Raw genomic sequence first — 19788 nt, forward strand, 5'->3', positions numbered from 1 at the left:
AAGAAACAAGGTTTTTCCCGCGCGTTGCCTTGGTCAAAACTCGGGAAAGCCCAGCGATAACCAAGTTCGGTTTACCTGCGCCGACACAATAAATCCATCACCTACAAAACTCAACCGCGATCATCACTGTACATATCACAATGGGGTCCACCAATGAAACATACTTCATCAATCTCCTCCTTGGCGCAATTTGTCCCCAACAACAGTTCCCATACTTCATCAGAGCTTGTACCTTCCCCCCCCCCCCAAAAAAAAGACGGCAGCTACCGTTTTACCCTACACAGTATATTATATGTATCTATATATGGTATAAGAGTAAAGCGATCTCGCATCGCGTACAGTTGGGAGGAGCATCGTACATGTATGTGCATCGGACGAGATCATCAATCCTCGCGAGATAACAAAGCCTTTGTGTGCATGCTCGGGCGCCTGGACGAGACATTGGTATATACATATATACTATGTGCATGTGCCGCCCCGTGCACACCGATGATAATAATTAACTCCGGCGCGGGGGCCGGGGGAATCCGCGAAAAGTGTCGAGGGTAGCACACGCCCCGTTGATTTTCCTCCGGTAGGCCGATCTTCATCAATCACGAGGCAGTTGCAATAGCCCCTCCACAGTCGTCTTGCACGGGGCACGATGGGCTTCTAAATAAAGCGCGCGAGAGTAAGTATAACACCCGCTGCCTGCGTCGCTACTGCATCGAAAGCGGGTATGTATAGTGTTGTGTGCACGTATATATATATGAGAGAAAGAGAGGACGCGTACCCGCCGCGAGAGAGATTAATCATTCGCGGTATGCGTGTTGCGAGTGCCTATGTATATATATGTACGTGTTTCAGTTGGGTGGGCGCATCTTTGTCGTCGTGCGATCGTGTATTATTGTTGCGCGGATATGGGATGGATATTTCTACATATTATTTGCTTATACGTGGGTTGTATACGTGCAGATATATATATATGTATGTATAGTCAGGAGAGTGAATGTGGAACGACCTCGCTTGGGCTATGGCTTTTTTTCTTCTTCTTCAATTTGAAGTAACCTCGGCGTTTTCTACTCCACGGATATGGACAAGTTGTTCTCTGGAATGCGCGTGGGGGTGAGAGCATTGCGGTGTAAAATCAGTCTTTGCTCGAGGAAGAAAAAAAAAAAAAGGAGAGCTTGAGTAATTTAATAATAAGTTTTTTTTTTTTTTTAACGTATCTGGAAAAGAGTCTTTTCGGTTTTTTTTGTTTTTTTTTCAATATACTTTGGGTGGAACTTGAATATTATCATCGGGTTGATTAAAAAACGAGCGATAAGATAAAAAAAAAAAAAATGGTTAATCGATCGCCAATTTAACTTTTTTCTTGAAGAGTGTTGATAATTTTTTTTTTTTTTTCCAACCTCGTGACATTTGTATGTTTTACTGGTAGGGAAAAGTAAGTGCCATTCCGCGAGGGCAATGGCACGTCTCTCTGATGAAAACTATTTTTCAGTTTTTGGCGTAACAACTGATTGGCCTTTGTTCGTAGAATCGCTTATCTACGCGCAGCGCGAATTTCATGGAAAACAGAAATGTTTATAACTTACCACACTGTAATTTGTATCACCCATTGGTATCATCACGAGACTTACAATTTAATTCGACAAAATTGTAAATGGTAACTTTGGTACAAACCACTTCTTTCGCGAAGAAATTAAATGGCTCGTAGTTAGTTTGTGTACTCGTACCGATTCCTCACGCAAGTACGTTACACGCGTGCGATAATAGAAAGGTTGCGGTGCTTAATTTAGGTATGACGCGTTTAAAAAGACACGCGCCAGTGTATTCCATTCCTATACGCGGAGAACAGTGGATTTTTGTTGTTTCAAGATCCATCGCAGGTGATGATTACTCGAGAAAGAACTCTATTTTTCCAACTGTTGTTATCTCGTCTTTTTGTTTTTTTCCTCCTCAAGAACCGATTGTTCTTCGAGGAAAACGAAATTATTCGTGAAACTCGGCTTGTTTACACAAACATTGTGGTTTCCAATTGTTTTCAAGTACAAAAATACAGAGAGTTCGGTCATCAAACATTCCAACGGCTTATCGACCGAAGAAACCAAAGACCTGATTTCGCTATCTGCGGGCTGATACGACGAAAGGGAAAGCAACAATTGACTCGCGCGCGTGTAAGTTGAGCGCAAAGGCAATTAGAAGCAAAACTCATAGCCCAAGTCGGATACACAAGTTCCAATGTAGGCGGGAGACTCGTGGTGGGAGCGAACGACGGACGCTCCGATAGACCTGCCGCGCTCGCCGGCGTGGCATTAGAGTGCGGACCTTTTTTCAGAACAGTCGAGAGGTTTTGTTTCCTCCTCGCGCGCCTTTACGTGTAGGTGTACTTATACACTTTTTCGTAGTCCCTCGTTGTTCCACGTGTACTTATCGGCGTAAACGAAACTGTGCGCGAGTGACATTTTGGTTGTGTCGTGAATCGCTTCGGCTATAAAACGAAGAAGCGCGTGGTAGTGAGCAGTGGTTCCAACACCGGGGGCATCCAGTGGCATGATCTCCGCCTGGATTCAATCCCGAGGCAGAGCACTTTTAGGTATTTTCGAGTTTTTTTTCCATCTCGTCTCCAAATTCAATCGGGCACTTTGCGCACCGAGCATACATTGTAACTTAAGCACCGAGTCATGTCAGCACAATTATTGCAGGCTTACGTGTTCCGCAGTTTGAAACAAGTAAAAGCAAAACGTGAGATTTGTCGCTAAATTGTGATTTTTTAAAAAAAAGGAGAAAAAAAAAACGTACACCACGTGGTTGGATTTTTTTTTGTTTTTTCAATAAATTTGTTCGACTCCGCGGTGTGGAGCTACTAAAACGTATATCTGTATTGGTAACGGAGTCGGAGATATAGGAGTACAGTTAATGGCTCTATACTATACGGTAGCCTGGAGCGCTTCGGGCTCTAAGGCCGAAATAATCTAGTGACGCATGCCTTGTGACTCGCATCCGCCTTCGCTGGCGATTAAAATAACTATTAGTATGTAAAAACGTGTGTCACTGTTGCGAGCACACTGCGTCGTTTCGTAACACTTGCGCGCGCGTGTGTTAAAAAAAAAAGGTTTAATTTTGCATTTATTCAGCATAACTGTTCTCTCTTTCTCTAACGCGTGTAAAAACGTTGGTCAAGGTATTTGTTAACGCCGTACACGAGTTTTCTTTTTCTTGGATCGATTAAGACAAGTGATGAAACCTCAAGTTGGAATAACTATAATTGTAAAACAATAAAGAAAACTCGCTACTACTGAAGCGAAAAATGGTACTCGTTTGCTATTTACTTTTAAACGGCACTTTAATGGCTTTTTTTAATCTTTGTAAAGAAATGACAAAAACAACGATAAATTTAATTTTTCGTTAATTGTTTTTATATATATTTTCCAGTGCTTCACACGTTACTATTTATACGTTTTGTTGGTCATACAATTGGTACTGCGGCACTTTTCAATGTACTTTTCTCACACCTACACGAGAGCAACGCAATGATGTTTCCACGATGTACTAGTTTGTGATGATGTAAACACTTGGGCAAACATTTTTTTAAAACATGATCTCTTGCTTGAATTGGTTCTGCTGAAAAATTGTTTTTTTATCATGGCTTATATATTGCTTAACAAATTTTTTTCCAGTAAAAACAATTTATTCCAATTTGAAAAAAAATATTAATATTTTATTTCAAACACTTTACAACTGAATTTATAATATTAATTTAATATACAAAATGTACTGCATTGATCTAACGGCTAAACATTTTTCTCGGTATTGTATTTTAAATATTCATAAATAAAAAATTTTGTTTTTTTCGTAAACAAAAAAATTTCGTGCACAGCGTTGTAAAATCCATAAAATAATATCGTGCCCAAGTCTGATTGTGTCTGATTTAATACACTTGTCTAATGAGGTCAGCGGCAAACTAGAATGTTTCGCGTCATTCAGTTCAATATCAGAAGGAATTTTATTTTTTTTCTCAACAGTTTACGTTTGAAATAACACAGTGTAATATTTGGAGACGAGAAGTGGGAAGATGGGATTTTTTTTTTTCTCAATCTTGTTACAAAGAAATATTTACAGATTATTGACGAGAAAAGCTCTGGAAGGCATTTCAAATGGCGACTCTGTCCCTACGCATCTCAATACCGGACAAAAATGCGACCAAGATGATGCAGTTCGATCCAAACATACACGTCGAGGATGCGTTTCAAATTATAACGGATAAACTGATGGAAACTTATAAATTAGAACACTCTGAAGATTATGGTCTGTTTTTTGTCAACGAAGACCTGAAGAAAGGCATGTGGCTGGAATCTGGTCGCAGGTTGAATTATTACATACTGAAGAACGAAGATGTTTTGGAGTACAGGAAAAAAATTAGGTATCTGAGAGTGCGAATGTTGGATGGTACGTTGAAAACCGTACTGGTCGACGAAAGCCAACCAGTGGCCAATCTCATGGTGCTCATCTGCACTAAAATCGGGATAACCAATCACGAGGAGTACTCCCTCGTTCGCGAAACTGCCGAGGATCAGGCAGAAAACTCAAAGTCAAAAAACTTTGGCACGTCGACGTTGAGGAGGTTGAAGATAGGAAGCAGAGTGGAGAGGGAAGCCAAGATGGACCAGATGAAGAAAAAGTTGAAAACCGACGACGAGTTGAACTGGATCAATCCGTCCAAGACGCTGAGAGAGCAAGACATTGACGAAACGGAGACTGTGCTGTTGCGACGGAAATTTTTCTTCTCCGACCAGAACATCGACAGCAGCGATCCGGTCCAACTGTCACTTTTGTACGTGCAATGTCAGGATGCTATATTGAGCGGAAAGCATCCAACGACTCAAGCACAAGCGTGCATTTTTGCGGGCATACAGTGCCAAGTGTTGTACGGAGACCACAAAGAAGACAAACACAAGGCTGGGTTTTTGCAGCTGAGAGAATTCTTGCCTCAATCGTACTGCAAAGCGATTGGAATCGAGAAAAAAATTTTCGCCGAGCACAAGAAGCACGCGGGACTGACGGAACTGGACGCCAAGGTACTTTACACGAAAACCGCCAGATCCTTGAGTACGTATGGGGTGACGTTCTTTCTGGTGAAGGAAAAAGACAAGGGCAAGAACAAACTGGTCCCCCGACTTTTAGGCGTCACGAAGGACTCGGTTCTACGAGTCGATGAGAAAACCAAGGAAATCTTGCAAACTTGGCCACTGACATCCGTCAAAAAGTGGGGCGCCTCTCCGAAAACGTTTTCCCTGGACTTTGGCGACTACTCCAACCAGTACTACAGTGTCCAGACAACCGAGGCTGAACAAATTTTGCGAATCATTTCTGGCTACATCGACATCATTTTAAAGAAACAAAAGGCAAGGGATTACCTGTACACTGAGCCCGAAGAAAGGTTCGCGGTGATTGAGGACAGCGTGTGTCCGCTTTCTGCAAATACCATACAGCCCGGGACAAATAACGCGCAGTACTTTTTAGAGACGATGCCATTCGCCATCCAAAACTCTATGGTTACGACAGACATGTCAGAGTCCCAAAAAGCTTTGCTTACTTCGATTGTGATTGCCAAGGAAACGCTTCAGAGCTCCGAGAGCGCGCTAGCCCACGAGGAAGTGATCCCTGACCTCGGCAACGACGTAAGATCGTTGCAATGGACGGAACAGACAATTTGCACGCACAAGCAAAACATTGTTTCTCAAATAGCTTCAATCAATGCGGCAACGGCACAAGTGGTCACATTAATGTCGGACAATGTTGACAACGACGCAATGAGCGCAACAATCGAAACCATAGCGACGAAATGGCCAGAGGTGGCGAAAAGTGCGAGAATCGTCGCTGCTTTGAACGAGGATGAGTTTTGCAGTAAAAAACTTTTAAACGCCACTCAAGATCTTTGTTTTGCATTGACCGATTTGTTGACGGCTCTGGAGCCCCACTCGACGGAGACTAGGCCAAACTTGTTGAACGCAGCGACCTACGTTGGCGAAGTCTGTAACGAAGTGCTACTAAACAGCGGCACCGAAAATGTTGTCGACAGAGAGACGCAAGATGCCATTTTGTCGTACGCGAAAATCGTTGCCAATACGATGGCTGTTTTGGTATTAAAGGCCAAAAATATGGCCAACAACTGTGGAGATTCGGCCACGCAAAATCATGTCGTGGCCGCCGCTACCGACTGTGTCCTCGTGACATCTCAACTGGTGGCTTGCACAAAGGTTGTATCATCAACTGTAGACAGTCAAGCTTGCCAAATTGAATTAATCAAAGCAGCCAGTATGGTGAAAGGGGCTGTTGACAATTTGGAAGAAGTTTGTGACGGGACAAACGCCAACGAGAGTATCAGGGAGGATTTGAGCTCGGCTGGTACTGATGTTTCGAGATCACTGGACAATCTTTTAGATCGCATTGCTTCGATACCTCGGGAAAGACAAGACAAAGCGTACACGCAACAAGAGGCAGTGGAAGAAGTATTTGTAGCGACAGATTCGCTCTTTTCCAGTTACAATGACACTACGAAGCTGATCAAACAGGCGAGACTCGTCGGACTAGCGACAGAGAAACTCATACAGTGCATAAGAGGCAAGGCCGAGAGACAGTCGGATGCCGAACAAAAACAAAAACTACTCGCCGCAGCGAAAACTTTGGCCGACGCAACGGCAATAATGGCCAAAGCAGCGAGCCAGTGCACGAGTAATCCCGAGGATTTGAAAGTTCAAAGGGACCTTCGTCGGGCGGTTGAAAAAGTACGCGTAGCCACTGCCACCACAACCACACCAGCTATACGGCGGAATTTGGTATTGAAGTTAGGGAAGAGTGCAAAGGTTGCGGCTTTCTTTGCAACTCGATGCGTGGCAGATTCAGCCGAAGCGGGTGCGTGCAACACGAGCAACGTTGCTCAAAAAGAATTGAACGCCGAGTGCAGCTCAATGGCTCAACACATTCCTGACTTGATATCGGGGGTAAAAGGTGTCTCAGCGGAACCTGATAATTCCACTGTGCAGCTTGCATTGATAAATGCTTCAGAGCCATTTTTACACTCTGCGTCTCCCGCTGTCGAGGCAATCAAACGGGCGTTGCCCACCATCACCGACGGCACTTGCTCGTTAAAACTGAACAACGACTCCCAACAACTCGAACAAGCGCTCGTCGATTTACGATCTGCTGTTTGTCAAGCCAAAGAAGTTTGTACCGACATTCAGCTGGATGCTGCTGAATCGCTCATGGAAAATTTGAAACTGGAGCTCGATGAGTTGGTCAACTCCACCGCAGCTTCTTTGAAACCAATGCCAAGAGATAGCGAGGAGTTTGTGCCGTGGGAACCTGTTGTATTCCGTCAGAGGATCCGACTTGCTGTGGCACAATTAATCGCTGCAGCAGAGAAACGTGACGATTACAGTACGGGAATTGCCGCCAAAGAAATTTCAGCTGCTTTGAAAGATTTTGTATCGTCGGTCAAGGGTATTGTGGACACGATGGACGATCAAGACGATAGACAAATGGTTTTAATGGAAGCCCATGATTTTGTGTTTACGTCGATGAAACTTGTGAAAGAGGCCAGACTTGTTTTGAAAAGTCAAGGAGATTTGAGCGGTCAGAACCACTTGGCAGCGATCGCGAAACAAGTGTCGTTTTCTTTGGACAAATGCGTATCTCATTTACCTGGACAAAAGTGCCCTGGAAATGAGCCCACAGTGTGCGATGATGCTGTTAGGAAGATTCAATCGATGATTCCATTACTCGAAAACTCGTGCAAACCCATTTCAGATTCCTCTTATTCCGAGTGTTTGGACACGGTGATGAGAAAAAGCAATGATTTGAGCGATGGTATGACAGGCATCGTTAACAGTGCAAAAAATTCCGAGCACGAACTCTTTTCCGAATCCGTTGAAGAGGTATCACACTCAATTTGTGATTTGATTGAAGCAACTGCTCAAGCTTCGTATTTAGCTGGTGCAAGAGATCCCAATTCCGTATCCGCAAAGCCCAATACAGTGGACCTAGAATACATTTTAACAGCAGTTGATTATATTCACTCGAGCTGTGACGCTCTTGGTGCCCACGAAATCTCCCACCAAGATGTTCTTGCTACTGCTACATCGATCGCCAAAAACACCAGTATACTGTGTAACGCATGTCGTTCAGCATCGAGCAAAACTAATGATCCAGTGGCCAAAAGACATTTGAGCCAGCTAGCAAAGGATGTTGCCAACTCAACGACTGTGCTGGTTAAGGAAATGAAAGCCTTGGAAATGAACTTTTCCAATGTCAATCGGGACAGGTGCGTTGAAGCAACGAAACCTTTACTCGAAGCTATCGATAATTTGTGCGCCTATGCCGGCTCTCCAGAATTTATGAGCCAACCGGATGAAGTGATGATTGCGCCCAAAACTTTGCAAGAACCAATAATAAACGCTGGCAAGGCGGTTATTGTCAACTCAAGCGCGATGATACTTACCGCGAAAAGCCTCGACGTGAATCCCAAAGATCCATCCACATGGCAGGTACTGGCCAATCACAGTAAAAGTGTTAGCGATTCGATTAAATTGTTGGTGGCGTCCATACGTGCTGGGGCACCCGGGCAGAAAGAATGTGACCTTGCCATCACCAAACTGGCCCAAAAAATACACCATCTCGACACAGCCTTGTCGAACATTCTTTCCCAAACCTCGGTGCCGCACTACAAGAACATGTTTCAAGAATTCATTGATCGAATGGACAATGCTGCTTGCGAATTGCACAAAAGATTAGAATTGTTGCGCAACGCTGCCAAATACAAGGCAGATAACATTGGCCAGGCGGTAATGCAAATTGTATCGTATTGTGATTCCCTGGTGGACGATGCGATAAGTATGACTTCCCACATGATCAGATCGAATCAGCAAGCCGTGCTGTTAGGTCGGACAAAAAATATTCTAGAGTCCACGCTTCGGACAATGTTTGTAACGAAGGAGTGCAGTGGACGTCGCGAACCAACGAATATCCATGGTAATTTAGATAACAGTATAGACTCGACCAAGAAATCCCTCAAAGAATTACAACACACCCTTGAAAGTTTGTCTATATCTAATGGTGCGGTGAGCGGTTTGATCGACAGCATAACAAGGGCTATGGTCAAGTTGGAAAGCGAAACGCTAACTTCCCAAGATTACATCGAATCGTTCGTTACTTACCAAACAGGGATGGTGGAAACTGCGAAAGAAATAGCACGCACGGCACAAGAAATCTCAACCAAGTCGAACGTGGATGACGCAAGGGTCAAGTCGCTCGTTATCGACATTTCCCACGCGTACACCGATTTAGCTCGAGAAACGCTCGGCGCTTCCATTGCGACTTCAAACAAAAAAGTATCAACGGAACTACGAACTTCAGCTCGAGAACTGGGAAAAGCTTGCTCGGACATGGTTCAAGTGGCCGGCACTTACCAAATCAAGTCGGACGACACTTGCGTGCAGAAGGAGATTTTCGAGTGTAGCAAAGCGATAAGCGAAAAAGTATCTCAGATCCTGGAAATACTTCAGGCAGAGTCTCACGGGACCCAAACCTGTATTAATGCGGCAAGCGTCATATCAGGGGTCATCGGAGACTTGGACACGACGATAATGTTCGCCACGGCTGGCTCTTTACACGCCGAAAACAAAAACGACTCGTTCGCCAATCATCGGAGCAACATACTAGAGGCAGCCAAAGCTCTGGTCAAAGATACGAAACAATTGGTTGCTGGAGCTGCATCCTCCCAAGAGCAATTGTCCAGAGCTGCTGAAAACATTGTGTCGACCATCACCCAACTGGCCGAAGCTGTCAAGTACGGAGCTGCGAGCTTGGGAAGCAATAACCCCGAAGCTCAAATCATGTTGATTCATTCCGTTAGGGATGTATCTTCCGCCCTGGGCGACCTCGTGCAGGCCACTAAATCCGCAAGCGGCAAACCCGCGGATGACCCAAAAATGGCCCACTTGAAGGAATCCGCGGAGATAATGATAGCCAACGTCACGTCATTGATAAAAACTGTCAAGGCCGCGGAGGACGAGCACACGCGAGGCACGCGGGCATTGGAATCGACCATCGAGGCCGTGTCCCAGGAGATAAAAAATTTGACCTCGTCCGAGTTTGCCAAGGGCAGCGTGACACCCGAAGACGTGATACGTTGTACCAAAGACATGAGTATAGCCACCGCGAAAGCCGTGTCCGCCGGTAACAGCTGCAACCAGGATGACTTGATATCAGCTGCGAACATGGGCCGCAAATCGATCGGCAACATGCTGGCGATTTGCAAAGTCGCGGGCAACAATCACGCGGCAAGTGAAGAAACGAAACAAGGCATACTCCGAACTGGCCACGATGTGGCGACGAATTACAAACAACTACTCGAGATCATTCATCAAATATCGATGAACTCGAGCGAAAACAAACACATGCTGCTACCGATATCCCGCAAAATTGCCCAAGGTGTCACGGAACTGGCCTCGATCGCCCAAGTCATGAAGCGCAACGACCCAACGGGATCGGAGGATCCCACGGTCATAGCTGAAAATGAACTGCTGGAGGCCGCGGCTAGTATCGAAGCAGCCGCGAAAAAATTGGCGAGTCTCCGGCCCCGCCAGGACGTACCAAAGTGCCGGGAGGACATGAATTTCGATGAAATGATACTGGAGGCATCAAAGTCGATAGCCACAGCAACGTCAGCTCTGATACGGGCGGCGAGTGCTGCGCAAAGAGAGCTCGTGGCCACGGGCAAGGTGTCGGCGACGCCGTTGACGAGTTCCGACGACGGACAGTGGTCGGAGGGTTTGATATCCGCGGCGAAAATGGTAGCCGCTGCCACCCACAGTCTAGTGGAGTCCGCCAACGACATGGTCCAGGGGTACAGTGGTGAGGATCGGTTGGTTTCCAGCGCTAAACAAGTGGCCGGCAGCACGGCTCAGCTGTTGGTCGCGTGCAAGGTGAAAGCCGACTCGGACTGCGAGAGCACGAAGCGCCTGCAAGCCGCTGGTAGCGCCGTTAAACGGGCCACGGACAGTTTGGTCCGCGCCTCGCAGCAGGTGGTGCAGCGCGAGGAGCAAGCGCCGCTTGTGCTTAACGACAGAATCGTCGGTGGAATCGCTCAGGAGATCGACGCTAGGTCCGAGGTGTTGCGAATCGAACGGGAACTGGAAGAGGCAAGGGAGAAGCTCATGCGCATTCGAAAAGCCAAGTATCGCAACAATGCCGACACGGATGATACGGATGATGCTCCATGAGTATTTTTTCACGATTGTAGTTGCAAAGCACACTTTGTCTCTGTATTTAACTTTTCTGCAGTGGGACTTGATATTTCTACTTTGATCTCGTTACAACCTTGATCACCGATTCATCGGCTACTATTTTTTGTATCTCCCAAGTGAAATAATTTAAAGAAAACGTCAACAATACTTTTTTTTTTCCTCTTCGGTAAAGAAGCAAGACAAGCATGAAAAACATTGATTGATGACTAAATACATTTAACAGCAATGTCACATGTTAATTGTTGTGGGTTATTACATGTTATTGTTGCGGCTTTTTTTTTTATCTCGAAGAAACAATTTTTCATCATTGAAATAGCAATTATACTAATGTCAATTGTCTTGTTTACCTTAATTATTGTATCGATTGATTAATAAAATGTTCTTACCTCGTGCGTCCATTCCGTAAGTATAGGGTAATTTTATTTTTTTCGACTTGCACCAAATACGTACGCACGTACTTTTGTTTAAGCGAAAATCGTGGATTTTTATAAGATTAAATTCATTTATTTTATGCTCTACTTGATTGTGCTTCAAATTTTCAACCGCGAGAGTTTAAGATTATTCATTTATCTTTGCATCTCAGTCTTGTACCACTAATTGAGCGAATTGTAAATAGTCTTACGTAATAAGCTATGATACTGTGTTGTAAATAAATTTTCAATTCCCAAGGATTTTACGATGTTAGTAAGATTATTGTCAAACTGCAAGGAGCGAGCGCAATTTTTGTAAGCCAAATGTTTAACCATCACATGTTTTTAAATACACGCTGACTCTATGAATAAACGATATTTTTATTTTATTACTTAATTGATGTTGTTCATTTCTTTTTTCTTTTTTTTTTCTTTTTTTTGTAAAAATACCTTACCCAATCAAATAATTTCACGAAGTAAGAAACGTGACATTACCAGAAAGAAGTATAAAAAATATCAAACAGATGAATGAAAATATCACCGGCAAAACCTACTTGAGGCCACTTGAGATACTTATCAATACCGTACTACCGGCATTTCTAAATACTTTTTCCTTGCTGCATGACACCATGGGTCTAAATTCATCATGACACAATTATTGTTATCTTACCTTGGTATCATAAGAAAAAAAATGTTTTCACCAAACTGTTGCGCAAAAGAGTACAATTACTAATACTCCGTGATGAGCGACCATCATCATTAAGATTCGCAATGTATGGATACGAATGTATTAAATAACGGAAAGCCACGGTGTCTCTCGAAAAAGTACCCATCAGCCCCTGCCCCCACGCGCCCCACAACAGTATTAATAAATGCCAATCCAAAGTGCAGCGGCCGCCTTCAAATCTAAAAATAATCAAATTTTCTCCCGAGCGATTTCCGCCCAAAATCCCATCGCGCGTAGGTACGGCAGCTGCTGCTCTCTTCCGCCAAATTAGACGGACGAGCGTTGATTTAACGATTACCCGGAAAAGCCCAGCCACCACACAAGTGGGTACAACAAAACTACGACGACCCCCGTACATGTACATTGTATCACTTGCACGCGGAAGAATATATGGGCGTAGTAAATCCGCGCTCTAGCTGCGCTTTCTAATAACAACCCAGGCTCTTGTGCATTGCACAGGTGCACTAGCACTTTGTGGCGCATGATTTTCGTCAATTATAACAATGATCATAATAATCGCATACAATGTATCGAGTTTTTGTATCCATATTTTTCACTTGCTTCGGGAAAAAAAATATTCCGTGCCGTTATATGAGTTTAAGACGCTTCGAATGTGAATTTTTAAATAGAACAATAACCCGAATTGTTTTTCGGTACAATCGTTTTTTTAAACGTTACATATTTTAATGAAAAAATGTTATCAACAAAAAGCAACTTTGTAAAGTAGAAGAAAAAAGCATTTTCTTCTCGAATAGTTTAAAAATGTAGAAAATGATTGTACTCGAATAGCGGCAACAATACGAATAAACAGTCATTCCGATCGGATCAGCGCAACTCCGGCTGTATATAGGGGAGGAGATGAGGCGCGTCAAGCATATATATACTTCATTAATCACAAGGTACTTGCGGCAAAGATCTATTTACACAAGTACAAGGTACTCGCGAAGCGGTGCAAGTGGAGAAAAAAAAGGGCCCCTCGGATATCAATCTTAATAAGCCGCAGCCATTATAATCAACAGCGGAGTATTAAGCGCCAGACGCGCGAAAACGAAAAAAAAAAGAAAAAAAAAGCTCGGACCATCTCCGGCCCCGCTTTTCATGTTGTTCTTCTCGCCCGTTTGTTATACATACATCCCTCGCGAAGTGAGATAAACTTCGCGAAGTGAAACGAACTTTGTGTAAATCAAAAGGGTTTTACACGCGCATGAATACGTGTACGTGCTACATGTAATTATTCACCGCGGCCAGTGAAGGTAATTATTGCCTACTCACGCGCTCGCCTGCACGTGGTTGAAAAATGTTAATATGCCCAGCCGTGCGTCTTTCATTGCAATAATTGCAGTCGCAGATGAATACGCGTTTGTTGCGATTGACGGCAAAAAAATTAAAGTAACATTCTGTACTTCATATGTGCTCACTTATCGAGGATCTTCGCGGGACGGCGCGTAATTGAATTTAATACACTTTGTGACAATATTCGTTGTCTTTGTGATGAATTTTTCAATCGAATGCAAGTAAATCACGGAGCTAATGTCCCTCGGACTATCATACATGTACCCATGCCCTATATTCTCGGGAGAAACATACATGATATCTTCAACATTGATTGTTGCGCGAAAACGTACGTCCACGATATATATTTAAAAAAAAAAAAAAAAAAAAAGACGTAGGGTAGAAGAGCGCCAGAGGTAATGCCGATATATACATACATATACAAATGAGTATATATATGTTGGTGTACGTACGTGCGTATGGGCGCGTGGAATGCGGGACGGATCGGCACCGGCTGATAAAGTCGCGTCGGCGGCGTCGGAATGCGTCCCTCGACGGCACGTATGCGTCCCTCCTGCCCCCCGCCTCTCCCGTTCATCCTACTTTCGTTTTTATTTTTTCCCCGTTTCTTATATATCGTATACTCTCTCATCCCGTTCCTTCGTTTAATCGTTACAGGTATACGCCCCTCTGCGGCTCGCATTTTACGTTACTCGTTTTTCTTCTTAGTCAATAAACGCGTTATGAGAAAAGGCGAACCGAAAGTATCATTCGCGTGCGTTTTCTACTCGAGTAAATTTAATTTTTCAGTTACGCTTGAATCAATTGATCACACATATCAGTCTCGGACCCCCAGACCAAAAAAAAAAAAAAAATAGACATCACGTATGGCAACACTTGTCATATACAATATCGGTAATTTCCAAGTTACGTCTGGATTCCTGTGTATTGCATGCTTACAAGTGTCTATCGGAGGCAAACTCGATTGTTACATAAACAACACACCCCTACCTTATTCCATCCAGTGGAGCACCTAGTGTGTAATCTATAAGCCAAACTCGAATGTATGAATAATCGTGAGTAGCGGTAGCAAGGGTAGAAAAAAATGAGAGAGAAAACGGGGAGGCGGGACTATATGGGAGATAGAGAAAGAAAAATCCCATATACAACCGCATATTTGCGCTTTTAATGCGAACGGTTTACAGAGGCGTGTCCGCATTTATACCATACATGGGCCATTCTACCAAAAATGGCCTTGTTGTGTCCCAGTCCGTTACAACGTCGTGTAAGGAGATATCGATCTAAATATTTTACTTAAATAATCAAGGGTTGTTTTTTGATAGAGGCACAACAGGCTTCAGATTAGAAAAATTCGACGACGCCTGAAATCCAAATACGTATTTTTATATGTGTTTTCCGTGGCATAGAATCTCAAATTCACTAACATTTTCATGTATTTTAGAAAAGAAAAAAAAAAGAAAAAATTGTATCCAAGACTTTGATGGTAACCGAAATCTGATAAATTTAATATTTCAACGGATGATGATGCTATCAAAAATGCACGCAATTAAATTGGGACGTTTTGTATTGTACGGAGGTCGAGAGGATGTTTCAGTCTCCCCAAAATAAAAATTAAGAGCCCGTAACGCTAATGAATGTCGTGTGTCTTCTCGAGGTGTTGAATCATCGACTCGGAATCAGGCGAGGGGTTAGAATATAGCTGTTTCGGTACATGATGTAAGTGCAAGGGCGAAGTTTAATTGTTATTTGTTGCGTCACAATCTTATCGATTTCACACAAACCTGCCCCATTACGTTGGCACTGGAAAATTCATTTTCGACGGGTCCTTAAAATTATGCAGGTAAATTTATCAGAAAAATCCAAAATCCTTTTTTACACTCCTTTCCCTTGAAATACGTTCCATTTTTCGTAGACTGGCCCATACGTATAGGTGGGTGAAAAGGAACGGGTGGAGACGTAACGCGTACCACATATGAAAGAGCACAAGGTATATATATGCAGGCGCACAGAGGAAGAAGACGCGGAGAGAGAGAGAGAGTAGCGAGTGGCGCGAAAAATGGTGACTGAGATCGGTGGGAGGGTGGGGAGGGGTTGTTGGTCCATCGGCGGCTGCGCGGTTGGTTGTATTTTTAGCGCGCTCGGGTCCTATTTTTAGTAAGGCCGGCTTGCTTTCACGGTAAGCCCCCGCGCGACAGGTTTAACCCTGACTTACGTGCCGCGTATGTCTGTTATTTTTTTTTTTTTTTTTTTTCTCTCGTGCAAGAGAGGGACCCTTCGTACAGTATTATGCATGCATCCTCTTTTTCTTTTTTTCTTTTTTCCTTTTTTTTTTTTTTGCTCCTCGCTCCTTTCTCTTCTTTATCTTCTTCCCTCCGCGACTGCGCTTGGGCCCCTCCGACCCACCTTCGCCTCCTTTATCGTGCACGTAACACCGTTGCTGATGCCGATGCGAAAAAAAAAAAAAATCATGAATTTTTTCCCTCGCAACGCGCCACCGACCTTCTTCCGAGAAAGACTTTGTTGTAAATCATATTAATTTACGGCTACCTGTGCCAGAAATCATTTCCACGGGGGCCCTTTAACTCGTCGTTACGCTCCTGACGCTCGATCTCCATTATCTCTTCTCCCTTATATTGCATGCAACACACATGTATGTACCTATTATACCTCGTGCACAATTATAGAATATCATGTACCTATTTAAAAAACATCAAGAGCTACGAAATATCTGTACATGTATGTGTATAACATACCTGTATGACCAGTGTATTTGCTGTTACGAAAAAAAAAGATACATATATTATATAGATTCGTTTTGTAAAAAAATAATGATAAATAATTACAAGTGGGCCGAGAAAGAGGTTGCAGTGTTGTGGTTGATACTTGAGGTGCTCGAAAGCGACCATGGTAAAGTGCAGGCCGCCACAGCATCATTCGGCGGTGGTGATGATAATAGGAGCAGCAGTTCCGTTCCAGTCGTTGAACCTTCGTTGTGTGTCTTCTCCCCCATCTTTTTGCCGTGCCCCTTGAATTAGCTCGCATTTATTTTGGTGTACACATAATACACGCGTATCGTGTGTGCATCTATATACTCGTACTCTCAAAAGCTCTCAATGGGCCAAATATAGCGCGGCTTTGCTTCTGGTGCTGTTATTCAATCATTATGATTTGCAAAGGCAAGTGAGTCCATGACGTGTATTTCCTTGGATTTTGGTAAACACTTGCACAAGAAATCACTTTATATATAGGTACCGATTTCTTTTTTTTTTTTTTTTTTTTTTTTTTTTTAATAATAACCATTGACTGTACCATTGGGCACATCTGCCAAGACAGTGTAAAAAAAGAAAAAAAAAAAAGCACGAAAAATCTTGGCAAGCCCTCGAGAAGCTGATCACTCGCGTGAGCATCTGTAAAGCTAAACTCTAAAACCATACACCTAAGGCAGCGTGCGTTGTCGTTAGTTGTCGTCGTATAGATTATGCATGCATTGTACGAAATAATATTAACATCTAAAAAAAAAAAAAGGCAGCGCGCTACAGTTCACAAAGTCGAAAATCTCAGTAAAAAAAGGAGGTTTAAGTCTTTGAGGTAATCCTTACGAGATTCGTGGGACTTCCAATGATCTGTGTATTAATCGAAACTTATCAATAGATACTGTCTCAACTGTGCAATGATATAATTTTACGATACGTCCATAGGCAATTAATTGCGTTTCAAAGTCACAACATATATATAATCTCTGTTGAGGGTGTTGTGGGCACTAAAACACTGAAATGGACAAAAATTTGTTCGCATTTTTATATTTGCATAGAAAGAGAGAGAGAGAGAAACCAAACAACAGGCGGGACTGTAGATTTTTGCCAGGCCGATTCTATGTTGAATAAAATTCAAATGGACCCGATCGATCGACGATCATCGTGATTAAATTGCCTTTCACTTCTGAGGAAATACCAAAGAGAACGGAACAAATTGTATCGAATAATTAACGAATTATACATATATAGGAGAAAAGCCCTTGCGAACGACAATCCGGACAGATTTCCTCCATCGGAGTGCTTATACCTGCCTAGAGAAATTTCGAACAATATATACATTACATTATATATGCATTAGCCTGTACGAAAGTGTAACGCGTTTTCATCGCGATGTTCTTATAATATATATATACGCCACCCAAGTGACACTCCCAATGCAGTGTACACACTAAAAGATTAACAAATCCGTAGATATACGGCGCACGTATATAATACGAAATCGAGAGCGTTTCGAGCAATGGAGTGGGTATAATGTATATGTATAATAATATGCATGTGAATAACCAAGAGATCGTGGCCCACGATCGGCTCGCTCCCTCCGTCTCTCTATTTTTTTTTTTTTTTTTTTTTTTTTTTTCCCCTGTCTTGTTCCCCCTTGTGTGTCTCTTTGTCGCGAATTTACGATGATGTTAGATCGCTGTGTATGGTTGCAAACTGTATATACATATGCATTTACCTTTTACAATACGTTATTTTTGAGCGCGTTAAAACGTAAAATATGTAATTTAAATACCCCCCTCCCCCTTTTTTTTATTATTAATACAAAAATCGGTGCATGTGACGTGGTTTTCTTTCGTTTATAAGTCCAATACGCGAATTTGAGGGAAAATCAATGCTTCGTATATGTTGCGTGTGACAAATCGTATAGGAAAAACTTTATATTTTCCTTTCTCGAAGGGTTCGACGATAACATACTGATCGTCCTCCCATCTATACACATCTCGGTTATATTTGAGAAATTTTTATATATGTATATTTTTTTTGTTCATACACACCCACTGATGTTTGATTACTAGTAACTGTTCCACCCTCACACATATGAATATAACTCGTTCAACGTTAACGATCTTAAAAAAAAAAAAAAAAAAAAAAAAATTGAATCCAATACCTTGTTTCACGCTACACGTAGGTAGAAAAATGATCGATAAAAATAAAAATTTCCTACGTATACGTGCCGGCGCACGCGTATTTCTAGCGGGATGGAAGCCCCACCCCCGCACACGCTATTGGGCCGTGACTCATCAATTATTCGGCCAACGGGGGATACGGTATACCCATGTGTACGCAACCTACATACATGAGGAAAAAAAAAAAATAACCGGGGATACGACAGCTCTAATTTGATTGATTTAGCGAAAATGAAAAAAAAAAAAAAAAAGATGAAATGTGCATACGGTATTCGTACTAATAATAATAATAATAATAATAATAATGATGGATGGTCCACGTATAAATAGTTTTGAGAAGAGATGCCGTCCATCGACACCGTCTCAGAGGATGACTCGGTTGTTTGAGAATGAGAGAGAGTAATATAATATAGCTATCGTCAGCTCGGCTTGATGCGGCACTTGGATGTAATATATATAACGGGCGCACCGAAAGATTTAAGATCGCAAAACTGGTCGTATTTACACTCGGGGATGCTTTTTGAAAATGAACCAACGCCCCGAGAGTTTGTACGACGGCTATGTTTATTCTTTTCCATGAAAAAACGTACAGGTACTATATATAATATTTATTAAGATATAGAGAAATTTTTTACGTAATCTAAGAAAGGTAAGGGCAAAATGTAGCATTTAAACGCGCACGTATACCGAGATTCAGCGGCAGCGTATATACAGCGGTTGATTCGTTGTAAAAATAACCGTCGAGATTTTCGTCGCCACCGTCGTCGTCGGGGATCGAGACACCAAACTCTCATTAGGTGCACCACACATACGCACACATATAATAGGCCCGAAGGCGGTGATCATCGGCCGATCGGATCCGCCGAAAATATATTTGGGCTATCCTTGTGCATACCCCCCTCCCTCCATCCAGCAGCAGCGTCGACACCTTTTGTAAACAACGCGTCGAAGGAACTCGCGCAAAGATCGGATAATAAACTATATTTATACGCGTGCGGAGCACTTATTCCAGGGAGGAAGAAACGAAAGTAGAGCAGTCGGCTGTTTCCGATAATATATATATATACGGCTGCCGTGCTGATGGTGCTGTTGTTCTATAAAATAGGGGCTCGCGGATTTTAACGATGC

The 19788-nt window shown here is 42.9% G+C and overlaps 2 protein-coding genes across 12 annotated transcripts in view; both read left to right on the top strand.

Moving 5' to 3' along the window:
* Window positions 1-19788, top strand: part of LOC106644071 (PDZ and LIM domain protein Zasp) — a 49893-nt gene that overhangs the window by 11886 nt on the left and 18219 nt on the right. The window lies entirely within an intron of this gene.
* On the top strand, window positions 2221-12095 carry LOC106644102 (talin-2). Its single transcript, XM_014359467.2, has 2 exons — window positions 2221-2578; window positions 4105-12095. Exon 2 carries the CDS (start codon window positions 4140-4142, stop codon window positions 11262-11264), a length of 7125 nt encoding a protein of 2374 aa, XP_014214953.2. The 5' UTR covers window positions 2221-2578; window positions 4105-4139; the 3' UTR covers window positions 11265-12095.

Source organism: Copidosoma floridanum, unplaced genomic scaffold (genome assembly GCF_036245765.1).
Source record: "Copidosoma floridanum isolate Cflo_tuat_1 unplaced genomic scaffold, Cflo_Japanese_pri ptg000019l, whole genome shotgun sequence".
In the NCBI taxonomy this organism is placed as follows: Eukaryota; Metazoa; Arthropoda; class Insecta; order Hymenoptera; family Encyrtidae; genus Copidosoma; species Copidosoma floridanum.

Bases quoted from the DNA above. Each gene is read 5' to 3' on its own strand.
- LOC106644102 (XM_014359467.2), top strand. From the start codon at position 4,140: ATGGCGACTCTGTCCCTACGCATCTCAATACCGGACAAAAATGCGACC.